This window comes from Staurois parvus, unplaced genomic scaffold (genome assembly GCF_062004578.1).
Source record: "Staurois parvus isolate SC_StPar_1 unplaced genomic scaffold, SC_StPar_1.0 ptg001065l, whole genome shotgun sequence".
In the NCBI taxonomy this organism is placed as follows: Eukaryota; Metazoa; Chordata; class Amphibia; order Anura; family Ranidae; genus Staurois; species Staurois parvus.
The window spans coordinates 1,474,227-1,496,918 of NW_028318861.1; the positions used below are offsets into that span (position 1 = coordinate 1,474,227).

The 22,692-nt window shown below is 40.3% G+C and overlaps 1 protein-coding gene across 1 annotated transcript in view; it reads left to right on the top strand.

Annotated features, from left to right (window-relative positions):
* The window catches only part of TENT2 (terminal nucleotidyltransferase 2), a 60,939-nt gene that overhangs the window by 33,156 nt on the left and 5,091 nt on the right, over positions 1 to 22,692 (top strand). Inside the window, exons 8-13 of the mRNA XM_089658371.1 lie at positions 546 to 622; positions 1,428 to 1,556; positions 10,258 to 10,301; positions 12,570 to 12,706; positions 17,444 to 17,535; positions 19,021 to 19,100. Of these exons, the coding sequence (XP_089514497.1) occupies positions 546 to 622; positions 1,428 to 1,556; positions 10,258 to 10,301; positions 12,570 to 12,706; positions 17,444 to 17,535; positions 19,021 to 19,100 (559 nt within the window). The remainder of the gene's footprint in view (positions 1 to 545; positions 623 to 1,427; positions 1,557 to 10,257; positions 10,302 to 12,569; positions 12,707 to 17,443; positions 17,536 to 19,020; positions 19,101 to 22,692) is intronic.

Genomic DNA, 22,692 nt, shown 5'->3' on the forward strand with positions numbered 1-22,692 from the left:
ATGTACTGACAAATTGTCAAACCGTGTATTAAAGAGGCTGATTTTATTCAAGGCTTGCCATCACAGCAGACCTGTATTAACTTCAGACATCTAGGGCTCATTTATTCTTGCTTTAGCCCTCTGAAGAGCAATTTGCGTAGACCCCTTTTCAGAGGGCATTTGACAGGAGGTAGGGAAGTATTTTGTTGCCTCCTCACTGACTGTTTTAACTCTAAAAGTCTGCATGCCCTCATTGAAACCAGGCACATTGCATGCAGCTGAGGTGCAGCCCTATTTGTTTGCATAGGTTGCATTTAGTGGGCAGTACTGCCTGCCAAACACAATGGACAGGATAATTTTTGCCACAATGTACAGCTGCCCAAGTCACTGAACAAGACTGTGTGTCTGTGTGTTTTTTTTTTTTTTGTTTTTTTTTATTATTTAGCAGTGCTATCTTTTAATCATTGATTTAATGTACACATGAACCTTTAGCTACAAATCCGTGTCATGCTGTAAAATTGCTTCTTTTAGCGTCATCATTTACTTGTGGTTTTTGTTTTTGCTAGTGGTGTGGAGTTTGACTTGAATGTAAACAATGTTGTGGGAATCAGAAACACATTCCTTCTCCGAACCTATGCACAAAGTAAGTACAATCTTCCTCTTCATAAAAATGAGCAAGAGCTCATGTTGATGGGTGTTTTTTGTGCAAATTGGAATTGCATGAAAGAAACGCCCATCAACATGAGCTATTGCTCATGTTCCAATTTGGAACACGCATCAAACACAGGTCAGCAAAATCCCAATGACTTTATTGGTGCAGTACACATGACAGTTCAGAAGCTGAATTTTACCTCCTTATTGTTGAATTCTGCATTTTTTTTTCGTTCGAACAAAGCTGCATGCATTCTATTGAAAGCATTTGATACAAATATCTATTGAGCCCTAAGGATGACCTAATTGCATCGTGTCACACAGGGGCAGACTGACCATTTGGAAACTCGGGCACTGCCCGAGGGCCCGGGTTCAGTAGGGGGCCCCATGACATGCCCCTGGTACCTTTTTTCATAGGCTTTTTTGAGTTTGGGTAAGGACACAGGGGCCCCATGATCCCCTATTGCCCAGGGGCCCCATGAGTTGTCCGCCCCTGGTGTCACATTTTAAAATAACTAAAGCTTAGGTGCTCAGCCATTTTCAAATAATGACCCTGTAGTCTCCATTGCTTAGGAGCCCCTAAATGTCGAGGCTTCAATGTCCTGAGCCTCTAAAATACTGTGTTCTTGTAAGGTTGCAGACTAGTCTGCCTTTTGTTCCATTGTAAAGCAGCTGCACATGCACAGACAAGTGAATGTACTGAAGCACAAGTCTTCTCAACATATCTTCTGAAATGTATTGATAACAGTGGTAACAGTAAGTGAAGCTAATCAGCCTCTCTCCCTCTGATTTTGCAGTAGAGAGCCGCGTTCGACCTTTAGTTCTGGTTGTTAAGAGGTGGGCCAGTCACCATGGCATAAATGATGCCAGCCGTGGAACCCTGAGCAGCTATAGTCTTGTTTTAATGGTTTTGCACTATTTACAAAGTAAGTAGCTCATCTTATTTCATGGCGTTTTTGTAGATAAATGTGCACAGCAGGTGATCTTACTCTGTGCAGAGCTTTGTCTGGGAAGTGAAGAGTGTGTTGGCTGGATCTTGTGTGGGCTGAGTCTGATCCTTTTCTCCCTGTGGGCCTGACTGTTACTCACAGCTGTTAACTGACTCTGCAACAGAACAGTCATCATTAGTGAAGAAAGGCACTGTTTGCATGATTAGCCATACACAGGAGGCAAAAGGGCTTTGTGGAAAGATGAACAGGGAGTGGGCTAAAATGAGGGGGAAGACATCTCTGCAGAGTCCTGAGTTACCTCTTGCATCATATTGAAATCCTGGATTGTGATTGTTCAGTATCTGTCAAAATTAAAATCTCATTTGAAAGGAGATATAGGTGTGCAAACTGTATCATTTTATTGTTTTCTATATTACAATAAACTTTGTACATTTTTAGAACTTACAGGCCTGAATGTCTTTGTTGCATAGGTCCGGATAATGCACAGAGCATTGTAGTAGTTGCAGTGGTAAGAACCATTTATAGCCTGAGAAAACAATAAAGCAGTAGTTGAGGGTGGTGGGACAGCCAGTATTCTCACTTGCATACTTGCACATTATGAAACGCTTACATCTGAGTGTGTGCTCCTCCAGCACTGACTTCCTAGCTCCCCGCATCCACTGCATCCCCATGGGTGCCCTGTTATCTTCCTCTTATGGGTCTTCTTACTTTGCCCATTGAGCGGGCACTGTCATTGTAACTCCTAAGCATACAAGCTGGAGTAACACTATTTCGGTACTTGGCTCCACTGTACTGTGAGTACATATTTACCTAAAGACCCTGCCTGCTGGCAAAATTTTTTAATTTTTTTTTTTTTTTTTTTTTACTTATTTTTTTTCCTTCCGCTTTAAGACTAGGCACACGTGGGTGATTTGTGTTCTGGTGATCATTGCCTATGATTAATTACTAAAGATGGCAGCACACAGGGAACAATGGATTTTAGCATATAGCAATAATCACTAATAGTAGCACAATTCTCCAAATGTAATGATTGATCACTCATTCATCATTCATTTAACTGAATGTGTAGTAATCCACTAGTGATCACCCGTGGGGGCAATGATTGCTACAGTGAAGATCACCCGTGTCCACCAAGCCTATAAGTGGCAGTCCAGAGAAAACTTTTTAGTTTTGTTGTAGATGATGCCTGGAAAAATATATCACCCCTGGCTTCCAGATGGAAACGTTGCTGATCTTCCTCAGCCCCCTGCCTGTCACTCTGGCTGTCTAACTCCAGTGTCTATTGAGTCACTGTCCTAAGTCTACAGATCAGGAATCCTGACTTTACTTTGGCTTCATTTGCAGCGTGCTTCATCTGCGTTAGTGGCTCCATGTGTTGAGGTCCGAGATGGCTAGCGTTTACAGGAAGAGGTCAGAATTTGCAGCCCTTGTATTTCTCTTGTTTTACAGTTTTCTTTATATCTATTGAGGGCTCTGTTATTGACCTGTCCCTGCCATAGTTCTGGCTCTGTCCCAGCACAGATTAGAGCTTTGGATGTTGCTTTCTCCATACCATAGTGTTGAATAAATGAAAAATCAAATTGGGAGTGTCTGCTGCAGGTGTGTATACAGTTGTGTCCAAAATTATTCAACCCCCAATGCTGTAAAGGGGTTTAGGGACTATAGTGTACATTTGGAATTGTATTCAGAATCAAATCCTACAAGGACGTTGTAACTACCCAAATGCAACTAAAATGACATCAATTGTTTATGTAATACAGTAGTAAATGGTTCTTATGTGGTTTCTTCATTGCCACAATTATTCAACCCCTTAAAGACTACCACTCTGAAGAACAGAGGTTCATACAGGTGCTTTCCATCAGGTATTGAAAACACCTGTGGATGTCACCGAGCAGCAATCAAGCATAATAAGCACCAATTAGGCAGCTTTAAAATGACTGTGATACTCAGCTCCTTCTAGACATTTACTGGTGTGGTTACAAACATGGTGAAGGCAAGAGAATGGTCCAGGAAGACAAGAGAAGAGGTGATTTCTCTTCACAGGAAGGGCAATGGCTATAAGAAGATTGCAAAGATGTTAAACATACCAAGAGACACCTTAGGAAGCATCATTCGCAAATTCAAGGCAAAGGGCACTGTTGAAACGCTACCTGGTCGTGGCAGAAAGAAGATGCTGACTTCGACTGCTGTGCGCTACCTGAAGCGTAGAGTGGAGAGAAGTCCCCGTGTGACTGCTGAGGAACTGAGAAAAGATTTGTCAGATGTGGGTACAGAAGTTTCAGCCCAGACAATAAGACGCACACTGCGTAATGAAGGCCTCCGTGCCAGAACTCCCAGGCGTACCCCCTTGCTGTCTCCAAAGAATAAGAAGAGTCGACTGCAGTATGCCAAAAGCCATGTGGACAAACCACAAAAGTTGTGGGATAGTGTTCTGTGGACTGATGAAACAAAATTAGAACTGTTTGGGCCCATGGATCAACGCTATGTTTGGAGGAGGAAGAACAAGGCCTATGATGAAAAGAACACCTTGCCTACTGTGAAGCATGGTGGAGGGTCAATCATGCTTTGGGGCTGTTTTGCTTCTGCAGGTACAGGGAAGCTTCAGCGTGTGCAAGGTACCATGAATTCTCTTCAGTACCAGGAGATATTGGATGGAAACGTGATGCAGTCCGTCACACACCTGAGGCTTGGGAGACGTTGGACCTTTCAACAGGACAATGATCCCAAGCATACCTCCAAGTCCACTAGAGCATGGTTGCAGAGGAAAGGCTGGAACATTTTGGAGTGGCCATCGCAGTCACCAGACTTAAATCCGATTGAGAACCTCTGGTGGGACTTAAAGAAAGCAGTTGCAGTGCGCAAGCCTAAGAATGTGACTGAACTGGAGGCCTTTGCCCATGAAGAATGGGCGAAGATACCCGTAGATCGCTGCAAGACACTTGTGTCAAGCTATGCTTCACGTTTAAAAGCTGTTATAACTGTAAAAGGATGCTGTACTAAGTACTAAGATTGAATGTCACTTGGGGGTTGAATAAAACTGATAATGCTGTGAGCACAGAAAAGACATTTGTGGTTATTTCATTATAACTGTTATGTTATATTTGTCTGACCTACAAGTGCCTCTTTAATGTAAATGTAAGCAAGATGACTGAATGATCAAAAGCAATGTCAAACTGGCCAAAACACTCAATTTCAGTGGGGGTTGAATAATTTTGGACACAACTGTACTTGGAAAGAAGACAACTCACCACCAGAGTCCTTGAATTCCCCCAAAAGCAAATATTGCCAACAATTAATTTTTAAGCACTGCAACTTGGATGTACATTAGTAGTAAAGGGGTAGTTTTAGTTATCAGTGAAGGTTCAGGTACAACTTCATGGCTGCAATTGCAGCCATGAGCTTGTGCTCATTTTGTTCAACCAGCTTCTGGCTGTAAAGTAAGTCATCACTTTTTACATTGTGGGCAGTGTTATTCTCCGCAACAACCCCCCCCACATGATCGCCGGGCTGTCCTGTTTCTCTTGGTGCACATATATGAATACCACAACCACACGTGAGGTATCACTGCAAATGTAGGGTGAGAGCAATTATTCTAGCACCCTAGCCCAGAGTTATCTCTTAACCGATCAGCAATAAAGGCTTTTAAAGTGTCATCTATGGAGATATTTGTGTACCATAGTTTTTATACTATCAACAGGCGTACATAATTTTAAGACATGGCATGTTTGGTCTCCACTTGACGTAAACACATCTTTTATATTCTACTGAAAAATTAGGTATTATATTTATGTGCTTGTTTGCCTATAAACTCATTTGATATTTTTTCCTAAAAAATTTGATAATGCAACATAACTTGCTACTGCTAGTTCTTTATTCTTCAGGGTCTCTGCTTTTCTAAATGTATCTTTTGGTTTTATGACCAAAAATGCAGATTTTTACATATGTGCAAAAAATTAAAACATTGCTTCAGAGCCAAACTGGTGAATTACCTAGAGTGCTTTGCATATGCATGCACCCACGTTGGCCTATTCCACAATTTGTATTTTACAACCAAGAATTGAAATTAATTTAACTGTTTGAAGGCTCAAAATATTTTTACAGAGCGATAAAATGTTTACCAAAGGAACATTTTATTTACATCTGCATTTTTAGGTTTTAGTTATAGCTGCTAGACTTTTCTAATAAGTCCCTACCAGATCTGCACAACTACATTGTACAGTTTTTTTGCCTGTTGTCAGTGGGAACTGTTGGTAACAGTTTCCACAGGTTCTATGCTAGATTGAAGTCTGGGCTTTGAGTGGACCTCTCAAAGACATTTGGGATCTTGGTGTTTTTCTTGTTCTACTGGAAGATGGACCACAGTTTGGTCTCTTGTAGATTAAAACAGGATTGCTTCTAGAAATGCCTGTATTGGGAGCACTAGGGGTGTTCACAGGGTGGTGAGCATTGTTGGCCCTACTACAGCAAAATTGTTTTACATGTCTTCTGTGTATCCTGCATTATTTATATATATATAGATAGATATATATATCTCCAAAAGTATTGGGACGCATGCCTTTACACGCACATGAACTTTAATGGCATCCCAGTCTTAGTCCGTAGGGTTCAATATTGAGTTAGCCCACCCAACTATAATGGCTTCAACTTTTCTGGGAAGGCTGTTCACAAGGTTTAGAAGTGTGTCTCCTCTACTCTAGAGTCCAGTGGTGACGTGCTTTACACCATTGCATTTGGTGATGTAAGGCTTGAATACAGCTGCTCGGTCATGAAAACCCATTCCATGAAGCTCTCTACATACTGTTGTGCTAATCTGAAGGCCACATGAAGTTTGGAGATCTTTAGCTATTGACTCTGCAGACAATTGGCGACTTCTGTGCACTGACCCCATTCTATCATTTTACATGGCCTACCACTTTGTGGCTGAGTTGCTGTTATTCCCACTTGCTTCCACTTTGTTATAATACCACTAACAGTTCATTTAGTAGTAAGGAGATGTCATGGATGGACTTATTGCACAGGTGGCAACCTATCACGGTACCACGCTTGAATTCACTGAGCTCCTGAGAGCGACACATTCTTTCTCAAATGTTTGTAGAAGTAGTCTGCATGCCTGCGTGCTTGATTTTATACACCTGTGGCCATGGAGGTGATTGGAACACCTGAATCCAATGATTTGGTGGGGTGTCCTAATACTTTTTGGCAATGTGTGTGTATATATATTAGCAATTGTTTTCTTATTCCGGGTCACAATCTGACACACTTTGTCTTTCTTGGTCAGTTGACCAAAGAAGAGAGAGAGCAGCAAAGAATTGTCTGAAGATTTGAGAAAAAAATTGTGGAAAAGCATGGACAATCTCAAGGTTACAAGTCTATCTTCACAGATCTTAATATTCCTGTGTCCACTGTGCGCAACATTGTCAAGAAGTTTAAAGCTTATGGCACTGGAGCTAATCTCCCTGGATGTGGAAGAAAGAGAAAAATTGATCAAAAATTGCAACAAAGGATTGTTCGAATGGTGGCTAAAGAACCTCCTTCAACTTCCAGACAAATTCAAGCTGACCTTCAGGCACATGGTACAACTGCATTGCCATCTGAATGAAAACGGATGCTTTGGTAGGAGACCCACTGCTGACACAGAAACAAAAAGCCAGATTGGAGTTTGCCAAAACTTTCCTGAGGAAGCCAAACTCCTTTTGGGAGAATGTGCTGTGGACAGGCAAAACGAAATTACAGCTTTTTAGTAAAGCCCATCATCCTACTGTTTTCAGAAAAAGAAATGAGGCCTTTTAAAGAAAAGAATACAGTCCCTGCAGTCAAACATGGTGGAGGTTCACTGATGTTTTGGGGTTGCTTTGCTGCTTCAGGTACTGACCGTGTGAATGGCATTATGAAATCTGAAGACTACCAAAGAATTTTGTGGTGCAATGTAGGGCCCAGTGTCAGAAAGTTGGGTCTCTGTCAGAGGTCATGGGTCCTACAGCAGGACAATGACCCAAAGCACATGTCAAAAAGCACGCAGAAATGGTTTCAGATAAAGCTCCGAAGAGTACTGAACTGGTCAGCAAGGAGTCCAGATCTCAATCCCATAGAGCACCTGTGGAGAGATCGCAAAACAGCAGATGGGAAAAGAACCCTTCCAATCTGAGAGACCTGGAGCAGTTGGCAAAACTAGAGTGGTCCAAAATTCCAATAGACAGGTGTAAGAAACTCAATGATGGTTACAGGAAGAAATTTGATTTCAGTCATTTTCTCCAAGGGGTGTATTTATTATTATTACTATTATTATTATACAGGATTTATATATAGCGTCAACAGTTTGCTCAATGCTTTATAATATAAAGGGAGACAATACAGCAACAATACAGTTCAATACAAGAGGTTTAGGAGGCCCTGCTCCAGGGAGCTTGCAATCTAATATTAAATTGAGGGTGTCAATAATTTTGTCCAGTCCGTTTTTGGAGTTTTGCATAGAATGTTTGTCAGATTTGACATTTTGTTTCTTGACTTTTTTGTGTCATACCAATACAAACAAAAGAAATAAACATGAGAATGCCTAAACATTTGTAATTGCAACGGTTTTCTGGGTGAAGTGGTGCCTTATCTGACAGAAATACGGGGGTGCCAATATTTTTGGCCATGACTGTATGCTGTTGTAACGTTTAATAGTGTACTTCGCGACACCGCACATAAATTGGCAACTTCATTCACAGGGCACCAACAATTTGCCCTCTTTGAAACAGAGTAAGCTCTGACATGACTTTGTATTACTAACAGCGCATGCAGTGAATGACAAAATTGAGGCTTTCCACCTGTTAACTAGGTGTCTCATCACACAGCAGAAGCAAAAGAATGTTACATCACTTCCACTTTCAACACAAAACATGCCATCACTTTCATACCTGCAGATCATGTAGTGTTTCCCTATTGTGTGTGTGTTAAATATATATAAACACTGTGTGCACAATTATTAGGCAAATGGGTATGTTGATCAAATCATATTGTCCAACTCCAAGCTGTATAAACTTGAATGTTTATTGGATTTAAGCATATCAGGTGATGTGTATTTGTGTAACGAGGGAGGGTTAAGTCAAACTTTGTAAAAAGTCTTTCAGAGGGATGCAGCACTCTTGATATTACTAAGATATTGGAGCATGATCACAGAACCATCAAATATTTTGTTGCAAACATGGTCGCAAGAAACGTGTTGGAAAAAAAAAGATGCAAATTAACTGCCAAAGATTTTGTGAAGAATCAAATTTGAAACTACCAGGAACCCATTATCCTCCAGTGCTGTCATATTGCAGAACTGAAACCTACCTGGAGTGCCCAAAGTACAAGCTGTTCAGTGCTCAGCTATGGCCAAGGTAAGGAAGGCTGAAACCCGACCACCACTGAGCAAGACACATGAGTTGAAACATCGAGACTAGGCCAAGAGATATCTGAAGACAGATATTTTCAGAGGTTTTATGGATTGATGAGATGAGTGACCAAAAAAAGTTGATCGTCAGCAGATCAAGAAACTGACAGACTTCATGAATGGAAGGCTTATGAATGGTATTGAAAAAAAGGGTAACTGTTTGGTCACTGATTTTTTTTTTTTTTAAATATAAGAAATGTTTATTTGTAAATTTTGAGTTTTGTTTATTATTCTCACTTTAATAGATGAAAATAAACAAGTGAGATGGGAAATTTTTCATTTAGTCGCATAATAATTTTGCACACTAATAGTTGCCTAATAATTGTGCACACATAGATGTTCTTCTAAGAAAGCCCAGACCTCACTTTTACTTTCTTAAATATACAAGTTAGAGGTTTATTAACATTTTGGATTGACCGAGAGCACTGTTGTTCAATAATGACATTAATCCTCAAATACAACGTGTGTGTTATACAATTAGTACTTTTTTTTTTTTTTTTTTTTTTAATTGCTGATTTTGAACTTATTCATTAGTGCTTTTGACTTCTTCAGTAGCTTTATGAAACTGTTTCAGTGTTTTCGGACAAACTCTAGGGCCTTTTTAAACCCATCTCTGGGCAATGAAAAATGCTCCTTCTGAGTGGGCTGCTTATTTAGGTCTAGAGGACCACAATAAGCTGTTTCACGTGCCCAATCCTTTCCTCCCCAGCAGCTGCCAGTCACTACTGCTCCCCTACACTCTAGTAGTGGACTGCTGTTTCGTGGCATTATGATCCGTGCAGGGATGTGGGCTCTGCACTGGAATTAATGGCATCAGAGCATGTTTAATAAACATGTTCAGATCAGAATGACTATCTCTGGTCTCATGAATTTAGAAGCTTGATGGACACCATAACAGTGTTTTCTTCCACAGATGGGGTGCTATGTATTTGTAAAAATTTACAAAAAGTAACCCTTTCAATTGACAGTGTTATAATGCTTGAAACATTCACTTTCCAAGGGGGCCCTCCCAACCCTCTTGTCTTGTGTTGTATTGTATGGCCTCCCTTTTATTTTGTAAAGCATTAGACAAACTGACACTATATGAATCCTGTATGATAATGGAGATACCTGTGTGCAAGCCATGTGCCATATGATGGAGCATGACTGTAAGAAAGTATTTTTCTATCCCTCAATGCACATTTTCACGCTGGAGAAATGATTTCATGTATAACTGTATTAAAAGCTGTCAAGTTGAGTAAAATGTTTCTCTTTTTGTAGCTCTACCTGAACCAGTTCTTCCATCTCTACAGAAAGACTACCCAGTAAGTACAGCGTATTTCCTTTTTTTTTTTATTTATGGCTTTACTGTTCAGCATGGGGAAATTTATCTAAATTCAGTGTCACTGGTATAGTATAGCTCATTAGGGGAGGGTTATAGCACATAACAAAACTTCAGTTACCTGGAATGCCTACTTACAGGGGTAACCACCAGTGAGCTGGCTTGTTATTAAAATATTTTGCTTCAGTTATTTTGCTGTAATTCACATTATGTACCATATTTTATATACGGATTGTAGACTTTCATTGTCTACAGTGGCAAAATATACAAATTATATTTTTAGAGAAAAAAATCATGAAAAAAACACTTGTAGGCCCACTGTAAAAACATTGATAAAAAGTCACATTGCTTAGTAAGTAGTTGCCTAACTATTATAAGACATGCCACAATATGGAGCTAATTAATAGCCCATGTCTGCACTGAGATTTCTCTGCTTGACACAAATTTATAATTTTGCTATTTTATGTTTAAAACAAGGTCACAAAAAGTAACCCTTTCTTTTACCAATGCTTACAGAGCAAGCATTGCCAAATATGAACTATTCACTGGGGTATATTTAATGAAAACACTGCTCCACTTTGGCTCCCAAGACCCTGGTTGGTCATTGTCGTCTTATGCTATAGAAAGGAGATAAAGCAAGGCTGTCAGTCTGAGCCCCTCCAAGACCTTCCTGTAAAAGTCTTGTGTCACTGGTCTATGTATAATCACCTTTTTTTAAAAAAAAAAAAATAAATACACATCTTTTTGCAGATAAAATGTGAATTTACTATTTATTTTTTAGCAGCCTGGAAAGCATTGCACCAGCAATTGGCAGTTTCACTCTGACCAGAAAAATCAATGAACTCCAGAGCGCTCAAGAGCACCCAGGGTAGATCGTTGAGAACTACAAGCAGACAGCCGCACAGGATGTTGGTGCTTGTAGTTTTCCCATTCACAGAATTCTGTGAATGAGTAGCGCGTTGGAGGCCCACACGGCCGTGCTATTTACAAACGGTGACAGCCGGTACGGGGAACTTCTCCTCGTACTGCTGTCACAGGGAGAGAGGGGATCAGTGAGCGGCTGCAGGAGCAGGAAGATGTTACATGTTCCACCCGTTTTTAGGATGCAACTTGTAACGTGTTCCTGAAGGTGAACATATCCTTTAAATCTACTTAACTGCACAATTTAGTGTGCTCAGATCACACATTTTGCAGAAAGGAGGAGTGCGCTTGAAACTGCTAATTTAGTAGAACCTTCATAACTTGGATGCTTTGGAAATGGAAAGGTTCACTGTAATGAAATCCTGTGCCCAGAAAATATGCAACCTATTATTTTTTTTTCTCTGCCTGCGAAAATCATAGTTTTCATAGATGTTCAGAAGTTCTGAATCCTCTCTGACTTCAGTAGCTGCATGCTTCTTCTTGACAGTGAATCAAAGTATTGAGTCCCAGGCAGCAAGACAACTTGATTTTTTTTGGGTGCAGAACTGCAGTGGCAGTAGCCTCTAGATTTTTCACCTGGCAGGTACACTCTTAAAGCTGAAATATGGGGATTTTTTTTTTTTTTTGCCCATGCAGTAAGGCTGTGCCTGCACTGCACAGGTTAAATGCTTGCTTTGTTCTAAGGGAGAAGACACCAAAGATATACTCACCTGACCCACTGATCCTCTGCTGGACCATGGGGGGAGAGTAGTTTGGGGGAACAGCGGGTCAGGTGAGTATGAGCTTAGTCCTCACTCCTAGAAAAAACGAGTAGCTGAATCATGCACAGCCCATCTGCATGGCAAGAAATAACAAAAAAAAATTAACTGGAGTTCTGTTTTAAAATAAGTTTTAGCTCCGTCTGAACTTGCTCATGTAAACATTAAACAGTTTCAATTCACTTTAGATACTAAAGGCCCTATAATAATCCCTCCCCAATTCCAGGGATCCAGACATTCAATCTTTGGGACAGAACGTAAATAACTTATTAATACAAAAGTATTTCTATATCGAATATTATGTAATACACTGATAACTTACATTAAAAATAAAAGGTTCACTAAACCTTTTTTGTAGACATAAAGGTGCATGACAAAGTATAATACTGAAATGTGTACAGGAATGAATGACTCACAATACCTATGAACTGGTTTCCTGTGCCACTGAAAATAGACATATTACCTGAATTATCGTAGTGATGTCAAGAACTGCAAAAGTGGATTTTGTTAGAGAGAGAGAGATTTGTTTTTTTAATTATTCTTAATGGGTTTTTTTTTTTTGATCTTTTCAGGAATGTTTTAACCCTTCGATGCAGCTGCACCTTGTACACCTTGCTCCTCGCCATATTCCAAAGTACCAGTCCAAAAATAGCACCTCCTTGGGAGACCTGTTTGTGGGTTTCCTAAAATATTTTGCTACGGAGTTTGAGTAAGTTAGTTGATTATAGAGCACCAGTCTTAACTCATTTGTGTTCTTGTTTTTACATAACTCTTCCTTTTTTAGCAATTTTTTTTGTACAGGGATTTGAAATGGTTAAACTTTGCAAATGGTGTTTTTGTTCTCTGTTGTGGAACACGGGAATTCTTCAACCTTTCAGTTTATGCTGACACCTTCAGGAGGGTAGGACACTGGCGAACAAAAACTGTATGCCACCCAGGATAACCCCTCTACTAGCATGCCTCAGTTTTTGTTGCTACTGTTCAAGGAGGAAAAAGGCCTATTTTTTGGTAGCACTTTTTTCTTTTCTTTTTTTCTTCACTCAAGACTCTTCTCTACATCAATGCTGGAGCTTTGTGTCTTTGATTGCATCTACCTAGTACGCTTATCCTCAGCCTGGTTTTCATGTACTTTATTTGAACCTTACTGGACTGGCTCTGGGTCTGCATGGGGCACTTTCTAGGCTCCAAGATCTACCTTATTTACATAGGTCACTGGGTTTATTCCCTGTTCCTGTCTTTTTTTTGCCATGGAAGGTATTAACATTGTGGAACTGGGTGCTGATATAATTTGCTGTGTGGAGTGTTATGCTTAGGCGCCTCACTTTACTGTCATACAGCACTGAGGAAGCATCTCCGCACTGCTCCTGCTTGCAAAGAGCCAGGTAGAATTTTGATCTTCTATCTGTTCTGCTCGCATTCCATTCTTTTTTGCCCTGTACATTCCATGTGTAGACAGATGCCAGTCAGATTTCATTAGCTGAGAGAGCCTGGACCCTGAGGTGTTGCAGGTGAAGGACACTGGATATGCGCCTCCAGGTTCAAAAACCTACTGTACAGTTTTGTCTCCAGACACCAATCCCCCTACTAACATCAGTGGAGCAGTTTTTCATTGATCTCAACAATAGGGAACTTTTCCTCCCTTTTAAAACCAATGATGGCACTGATGCCGGGGCATTTTCTACTCCCACTGGCCACAGTCTGGCCCCCTAAAGCACCATAAACTGGCCCTTTGCTTAAAAAGTTTGGAGACCCCTGCTCTAACTGAAACAGTGGATACTCTGAGGGCTCCAGTGAATCATCAAGGATTTTTATGCCTTTCCTTTCTTGCCTGCTTTGCAGGATCAAGATGGAGATCAATCTGGTGATCCTGATTGCTCCAGGCTGGTCCAGGTGAATCTGATACACTTACCCTGTAAGACTTCTGACAGATGCTCTGCAAGATCAGCAGGATCTTCTTTCCCAAGGCCCAATTTGCCATCATGCTTTATAGTTGCCTAGGTTCTGAAATCTGTAATTCCCAAGGTGCTAAAAGCTTGGATGCCTACTTTCAGCAAGGTTATCTGATATGGAAGGCTTACTTAACTTGGTGTGAGTCTCAGGGTTTCCACACGAGGAGTTTTTGTGGGAAGAATTCTTTTTTTTTTTTTTCTTCTTCTTCTTTCCCCCTGTAGCTGGTTCAACACTAGCATTTGGCAGTATCAAGGTTGAAGATCTTGTCCTTGCTATCCTGTTTGAGACTGTTGACTTCTCACTCTTAGAGTCCTTCGTACAGGGGTTATCCTATGGTCTTGGGGCCCAGGACATCCTTCATGCCTAAGGTAGTTTCTGCCTTTTACATTACTCGGATTATTGTTCTTCTGTCCCTCTGTTCATCTCCAATTCAGCAAAGGAAAATTTCCCTGGCTTGTCTGAATGTAGTACAGGCTGTATAAGTTTCTCTCTAGTTCTACTATGTCTAGGTGGCTTGGACAGACCATCATCCAAGCCTATGGTCTCAAGAATCAGGTCTTACTCTTTGTCACCTGGTCTCCTGTTTACATGTTCTCTCTTTTCTACCAGGTAAGTATTTTGGCCTCATCTAATGCTAGCTTCACGGCAGAGTAGTTTATTATCTGATGATATCATATCATGGCTGTCACAAGAGTTTTGCATTTGTCCACAAAAATAATACTTTAATTTGTAGTTCCTTGACCCATAATAGAGAGTCAAACAAAAGCAGACTTTTTTTAAGGTACCCAACCAAACCATTACAGTTAAGATCAATTAGCTTTCAATAACACCACATAAAAACAAAATCATATTATTAGGTTACCCAAATACTTATAGTTCTCCTCACCGCACACCTATTTGCTCTATGCGTAAGTGAAATCCACAACTTTTGGTTGGATGTGGAAAGTAAGGACTGCCCCCCCCCCCCCTCCCCGCTTTCATCTGGGTAAAAAATGTGGGTTTCACTTAAATAAGAAATTAATCCGGATAAGGGTATAACCTCGTTTTGTTGTTTGAAGCTAGTATACTGATAATTCAGCTTCCTCAGCGACTTTTCTTGCTTAACCTCTTCGCTCTGGCTGCACGCAAATGTGCGGCCTCTCAGCATCTGGGCCTTGACGCCGAATGGCCGCACATTTGCGTGCAATTAAGAAAAACATATGTGCTGAGAGCGCGCGCTCCCAGCACACATGTCCAGTACTCACGGAAAGGTCCCGATTTCTTTTGATCAGGACCTTTTCCGATCATGTGACCGCCATGACAGCGAATCACGGCGGTCACATGACCCTAAAACCCCGCCCCACCTCCCGGCTTCTGAAACCCTTAAAGGGCTGGGAGGCGCCAGCACCAAGCAGTTAATATTTGATGGATTGTGGGGTCAGTGTTATAACTGTTGATGGATCTGGTGGTTTGACGTATAGCCTTAACAATGGAATGTGGAAAGAGGAGGAACTCTGGTTCCCCTATGTTATGGAGTTGTTGCTTGACAAAGGGACTGAATTCCAGGAGCTTTTCTGTCACCCACTGGCATCCATTGCCCATCCATTGTTGGTGCTTCCTCCTCTACCTGCCCTGCAGCAGCCGCTCCATTGATACAGAGGAGCTGAATCCTCTCCATCTTGTGACTGGACTGGAGCAGAATGAAATAGGGTTGCAACTAACGATTATTTTCATAATCAATTAGTTGACTGGTTATTTCGATTAATTGGATAAAAACCTCAAAAATACTGTGGTGTATAATTTAGTTAATATGTACAGTTTAAAAAAACTTTTATTCTTGAATATATGTAGTGGTAAATATACTCCTAGATTGTAAGCTCCAAGGAGCAGGGCCCTCCTTTCCCTCTTGTATGGAACTGTATTGTTGCTGTATTGTCTCCCGTTATATTGTAAAGCGCTGAGCAAACTGTTGGCGCTATATAAATCCTGTATAATAATAATAATTAACCAGCTATTGTATATGGTTAAGGAGCAAAATATAGATAGAGAATAAATATATATGATTTTTATAGAACGTTTGTTTAGTTCATTACATAAAATGAAGGATAATAATATAACTTGGATTACAAAATCTTCAGTTTGACTTAGATTTATGCAAAAATGAATACACCCACAACAAAATCTACTACATCTAGTATTTTGTATGACTTCCATGATTTGTAAGGACAACACCAAGTCTTCTAGGTATGCAAGTAGCGACATATTGCAACATCTATTTTTTTTTTTCTATTCTTCAACGACCTCTTTAAGAGCCTGGATCCTGGATGGAGAGTGAAGCTCAACGTGTCTCTTCAGAATTCCCCATAGGTTTTCAGTTGGGTTCAGATCAGGAGACATACTTGGCCACTGAATCACTTTCATCCTGTTCTTCTTCAGAAATGCAACAGTGGCCTTAGATGTGTTTTCTGTCATCTTGGAAAAAGTTTGGGCACGGAGTGATGGTAGCATCTTTTCTTTCACTATAGAGCAGAACATCTTTGAATTCATGATGCCATCACTGAAATGCAGCTCCTCCACACCAGCGCACCACCAATCTCTGCATTCCCCCTGGGGCGTGCATGCGCGGCTATAGTGCAAGGACGTCACGTCGTCCTCCCAGAACAAGAGAGCTCCCATCCGTCTTGTCATTTCCCTATATAGCGGGTGGGAGGCCGTTAAACAACAAACATGTTACACTTACATGCTCTGTGTAATAGTTTTGCAGAGAGCAGCCACGATTCCCTTCTAGGGTCCCCCGTCAGCGCTTCTGGCTCCTCCTGCCTTTAGAGTGCCCCTATAGCAAGGGGGGGAAAAAAAATCTTCCTTTTTAGAATCACTTCCTTTTCCTGTCCAGGACTGCATGTCCCATGGGGCATTGCTCCTCACACATTCATAAGTTCTCAGGCACTTGCTGACATGTGAATAGAGTACTGAGCTGTATGTGTGCTGTACTGTATTTTCTGATATGTAAACAAATAATGCATTCTGTATTCAGGCCAACTAATCAGTTGACAACTATTTTCATTGATTATGTTGATTAGTTGTTTCAGCCCTAGATTGAAATAAAGTATTTATATCTTTATTTTTACCATCACTGTACAGTATAGGTAGGATGGGGGGCAGTGGTTTTAAGGATATTTATAACCATGTAATCATAGTTCTGAGGAAGGGGAATCGGTCCCCGAAACATGTCAGCTGTCATTGTCTCCAGTTGAAGGCGGAGAGCGGACTCTTGCCTTGTGTGCTTTATGCATTTACATGCCTTTTTAGCTCGTTTGTCTTCCAAATCCTTCAGTAAAGTGTCGAAAATGGTGCGCTAGGCATTTGCGCCCTCTCTGTCTGTGTTTTGTATATATCTTTGTTTGCAGTTTTATCCCTCACATTTCTAGCATACATTTTGTGCTTGTAATACGTACTGCATATGTTCATCTAGAGGGGTTTTACATACAGGTATTTATTATTTTCCTCTCTCTATTAGCTGGACAGACAAGATAATTTCTGTGCGAGAAGGCAAAGCTGTGCAGAGAACAGATGGCATTGAATGGAGACACAAGTACATCTGTGTGGAAGGTGAAGTAAAAAAGCTTGCAAATGCCAACCATTATTTTTCAAAAATGTTTTGATCTGTATTTAGGTAAGAAGTGTGTAGCACAGGTAGAGAGCATCTATTTTTTACTTTTTTTTTTATGTTTTTTTATTTTAAAGGTTTTTATTGGCTGGTCAGAGCCTTTGGTTACTATATGGGTCACTTAGATGCACACTGCTTGCTGTCTATCCATTCCTGAAAAGTAATCTTCTTTGCCAGACAACATAGGCAGTTTGGGGACTTTGCTTTCCTCTACTGCAGTTTGGTAGGGGGAAAAAAAAAATAAACCTGTCTGTTGGCTTACATTTGGGGTCAGCAACTAGTAGATCGTGATCTACCAGTAGATCTCAGACAGGTGACTGGTAGATCACAGTCAGGGCTTGCTGACCTGCCATCCCAGAGCATCAAACAGCATGCAATGCAGAGGGACGACTTGTAAAGTTGGAGCTGTAGTAAGGAGCAAGAGCCACATAAGTTGATGTCTCCTCTGTAGTGCTGGCTCTTAGGCCCTGTTGTGGTTGGTGGGTGTTGCACCTGCCAAGCATGACCCATTCACGTGAATGAGGCCACTCTGCAAGTGCCCTGTAACCTTGTACAGTACAGCAAACAAAGGGAAAACGGGCAGCCATGTGTTGCTTATTCACCACCTACTTTAACCCTTTGGACCCCACAGAAGCATGTAGTTGCAGGATACTTGCAGAGTGGCCCCATTTGCTTCAATGGGTCTCGATTGAGAGGCGGTCGCACCCACCAAAAGCAACATGGTGTGTAATTCTTGCTGCAGCATGTGTACACCTTTAGCTGCTGCCTCAGCAGCTACAGGGGGTAGGGATTGGGGGCGGTAAAACCATTATTTAACCGGGTTTTACCACACCCCAACTTTACATGTGAACAAGTTCTAAGGGTGCTGCTGCCGGATGCAACTAGGAGCTCATTCACAAGTGCAGCAGGGATTGCTGCTCCTCTGTAAAGCGATCTGAGTGTGTTTGACAGATAAGTCAGACATATGTTGCCTCCTCACCACCTGATTTAAACCCATGATGGCCGTGCAGTGCACGTGATTGCGACACGGTAGTACGGCAGGTGTGAGGAGGTGACACTGCCCGACACTGTGCCTGGTGATCTTTGACTTCTCCCATGTTGTTCAGGTAGATCACCACCTCTTTAAGTTTGCCTACCCCTGGCTTACATTATGCTGTCAAAGGATTTAATTAGCTTCACTCATTTGATCTGAGAACAAGTATACTTTCCTTTTGCTGTAAATAGAATGATCCCCTTACTGTTTCATGGACCTGCTCTCAGTCTGCGTTAACCAGAATAAATATAGAGATCAGTGATTTTGATTTCCATAATTTCTAGACTGCAAGCAAATATGGTCCACTTCACCTAACCCAACTAATGCTGCCTATTTATACATGATGGTGCAAGATAAACAGAATACTATATAGGACATGTGTTTTCTATTCCAGAGCCCTTTGACAGAACAAACACTGCTAGAGCAGTACATGAAAAACTGAAGTTTGACATAGTTCAAGATGAAATCAAGAAGGTAAGAATATGTGCTTTTTACAGCCATATTTTAACAGAAGCTGTAGTATACTTTCAGACAGCTAGGCATATAGGATTATTTCACATCTTTGCCAAACAATTGCAGAGATTAGAAGAGAGGCCACAAACAGAATTCATTATTTTAAGTATGAACACGCTGGCAGACTTGTAGTGAGCAATAGTAAGGTACAAACACATTGTACTTTATAACTAAGCATGAAGTAGCATATGCATTAAGCAAAAATTTTGTGTTTAAAAAAAAAAAAAAAAAAAATCAGATTGAGGTAAATCACTTCTAAGTTTTTCTTCCTTTTAAATGTGACCTATAATCTGTGAAATTCAATTGCAAAGAAACTGAAATCTTTAAGAGGAATACGGGGGAGATATATATATATATATATATATATATATATATTATTTGGGGTTTGAAGTAATTTTTTCAGATTAAGGTCTTGGAGTGTCCTAGCTAGTCTCCAGACCTTACTCTGATTGAAAATCTGTGGAGGGAGCTAAAAGTTCGAGTTGCCAAACATCAGCCACCAAACCTTAATGACTTGGAGAGGATCTGCCAAGAGGAGTGGGCCAAAATCCCTCCGGAGATGTGTGCAAACCTGGTGGCCAACTACAGGAAACCTCAAAGTGTGTGTGTGTGTGTGTGTGTGTGTGTGTGTGTCTTGCAGACCTCAGATCTCTCCATAAAGAGCACTTATCACAGACCATGCTATCACAAGGGATGTTGTTCATCTCTTGTGATAGCAATTAAAAAATAAACATACAGTGTAAATAAAATTAATTACATTTAATACATACATACAATACATTTAAATAAAATTTATTAAAATAAATTTAAAGCGCCCCCTCCCACCTGTGCTCAGGTACAAAAGCGAACACGCACATCGGTCTCATATGCATATGAAAACCGCAATTGCACCACATTTGTGAGAGATCACCATGAACATCAGAACAGGAGCAATAATTCTAGAGCCAGACCTCCTGTGTAACTCAAAACTGGTAACCTGTAAAGGCTTTTAAAGCTTTTATGGATAATTTAATGTATCATAGTTTGTCACTGTTCCACTAGTGTGCGCAATTTTAAGGTGACATGTTTTGTGTTTACTTATCTTAACAATCCCTTTTTTTTTTTTTACCAAAAAAATTGGGTATCATATGTTTGTGCACTAAAATTCATTGAAGTGTGTTTTTTCTTTTTTTTTGTTTATAAATATTTATTAATTTTTCAAATCATATACAAAACATTTCAACATTTCTATTAAAATAGTTATCAAAACCGTATTTTCTCCTTTTATAATTTATTTATATATAACTTCCTTTTCTTACCATCCCCCCACCCATACCCCCCACCTCTATCCCCCTATCCCCTCCCCTCTTCCCCCCTCCCTCCCACGCTCCACATTTTCTCTACTCTGATTAAATCCATATTATTCTGTTGTTCCTAAACCCAATTCTAAACCCACTTCCAGGGATATTATCTCTTCATATATTTCACCTTTTCTCTATATTCTTCCCAGCCTTTCCATTTTTTATTATACATCTCCAACTTGTCCTCATGCGTATAGTACAATCTTTCTGTCCCTGAAATCTGAAACCCATCCAATCCTCCTCAGTTGGCACCTCTCTTTTCTTCTAGAACCTGGGTATCAGGCTCTTTGCTGCGGTCAAGTAATGCCATATCTCTGAACTCTTATATGCTTTCACTGAGAATTCTGAGATATGGAGGAGACATAGTTCTGGATCTAATCCTATATTGATTTTGGTGATTTTCCCTATCAAACTATCCTCCGCCAGAACACCTGTATTTCTGGACACTCCCACCACATATGATACCACGTGCCCACCTCTCCACAACCTCTCCACAACCTCTCCAACACATCCGTGAAATTTCCGTATTCATCTTGTGCTCCACATTAGGGGTAATGTGCCATCTATTCAAACACTTATTTATTTCTACTTCCCTCATACTAATATTTTCGTGAATTAATGTGAGCATTTTCCTCTGCTCCTCCTCCTCTATTTTTCTTCCCATATCTCTTTCAAGTTCCATTAATATCTTGTGTATTTTTGCCATTCCGTGTCTACCATTTCCACGTGACTCAAATATTCTCTCAAATGGATTCCAGTCTTTTCTAGTTCTTATAGGCTTTGGAAGGCTCTCAAAAAAGTACTTCAGTTGGTAATATCTTAGTCTATCCATCTTATTAAAGACTTCTCCCTTTCTTTCCTCCATATCCTTGTATGACCCGATTTCCTCTCCTACCATTATATCTCTCAATTGCGCCTCCTGTTTTATAATCCATTTCCCTGCTATGCGATCCTTACCCGGGGTAAAATATTTTGTGTTCCTAAGTGGTATTAATTGTGAATTAAAAACCCACCCCTTTTGTCTGTGTAATAAATCCCATTCTTTTAAAACATTAAGAGTGTACATACTAGTGCTCTCCTCTAATTCTCTGTATTGTGCAGGTACCCAAATACTTTTACTTAAACTTATTCCACTCAGTGCTTTCTCAATTTTAACCCAACTTTTCTCCGGATTATGGATCCAGTCGAATATTCTCGCGATAATCCCCACTTTATAATATCTCCTAAAATCTGGTACCCCCAATCCTCCTCTTTCTTTACTTCTAGTCAACATTTCATAACCTATTCTAGGCTTTTTATTCCTCCATATACATTTTATTATCATTTTCCTAAGTTCTTTAAAATATGCCTCTGGGAGTTTGATTGGGATCATTTGAAATTTGTATAATACTTTGGGGACAATTACCATCTTTATCAAGTTTATGCGACCTATCCACGATGGGTTTCCATTTCCCACTTTCCTCAGCTCCTTAATCTCATTTAATAATGCTATATAATTGGCTTTATATAGGTTCTTAATTGAGACTGATAGTTTTATTCCTAGATATTTTAATTCTTTGTCTCTCCAAAGGAAAGGGAATTCCTCTTGTAATTTTTTCTTTCTCGCTGTTTTTAAGGTTTATATTTAAGATTGCGGTCTTTGTCGGGTTAATTTTCAGGTTCGACAGTTCTCCATTCTCCCTCCATGCTTTCATTAAATTTGGAAGTGATGTTCTGGGGTTTCCAACATAAAACATCAGATCGTCCGCATAAGCCACTACTTTATGTTCTCTATCTCCTATCTTTATTCCTTTTATGTCTATGTTCTTCCTAATCATGGACAATAAGGGCTCCAGTGATAACACATATAACAATGGCGACAATGGACATCTCTGTCTTGTACCATTTGACATCCTAAAATACTCCGATCTTTCTCCATTTACCATTATGGTAGCAGTAGGCCCTCTATATAACTCTCCAATCCACCCTCTCATTCTATAAGTGTGTTTTTTCTAACAAAAAAAGCATTTAAAAAAACGCTGCTCAAATATTGTGTGGTGAAAAAATTGCATTACCACTATTTTATTCTCCAGGGTGTCTGCTTAAAGAATATATATTTGGGGGTTCTAAGTAATTTCCTAGCAAAACAATTCCATTTTTTTAATGTAAGAGAAATGTCAGAGTTGGCCTGGAGGTCAAGTAGTTAATATTTTAGCCAGCTCAGTGGGGAGTCT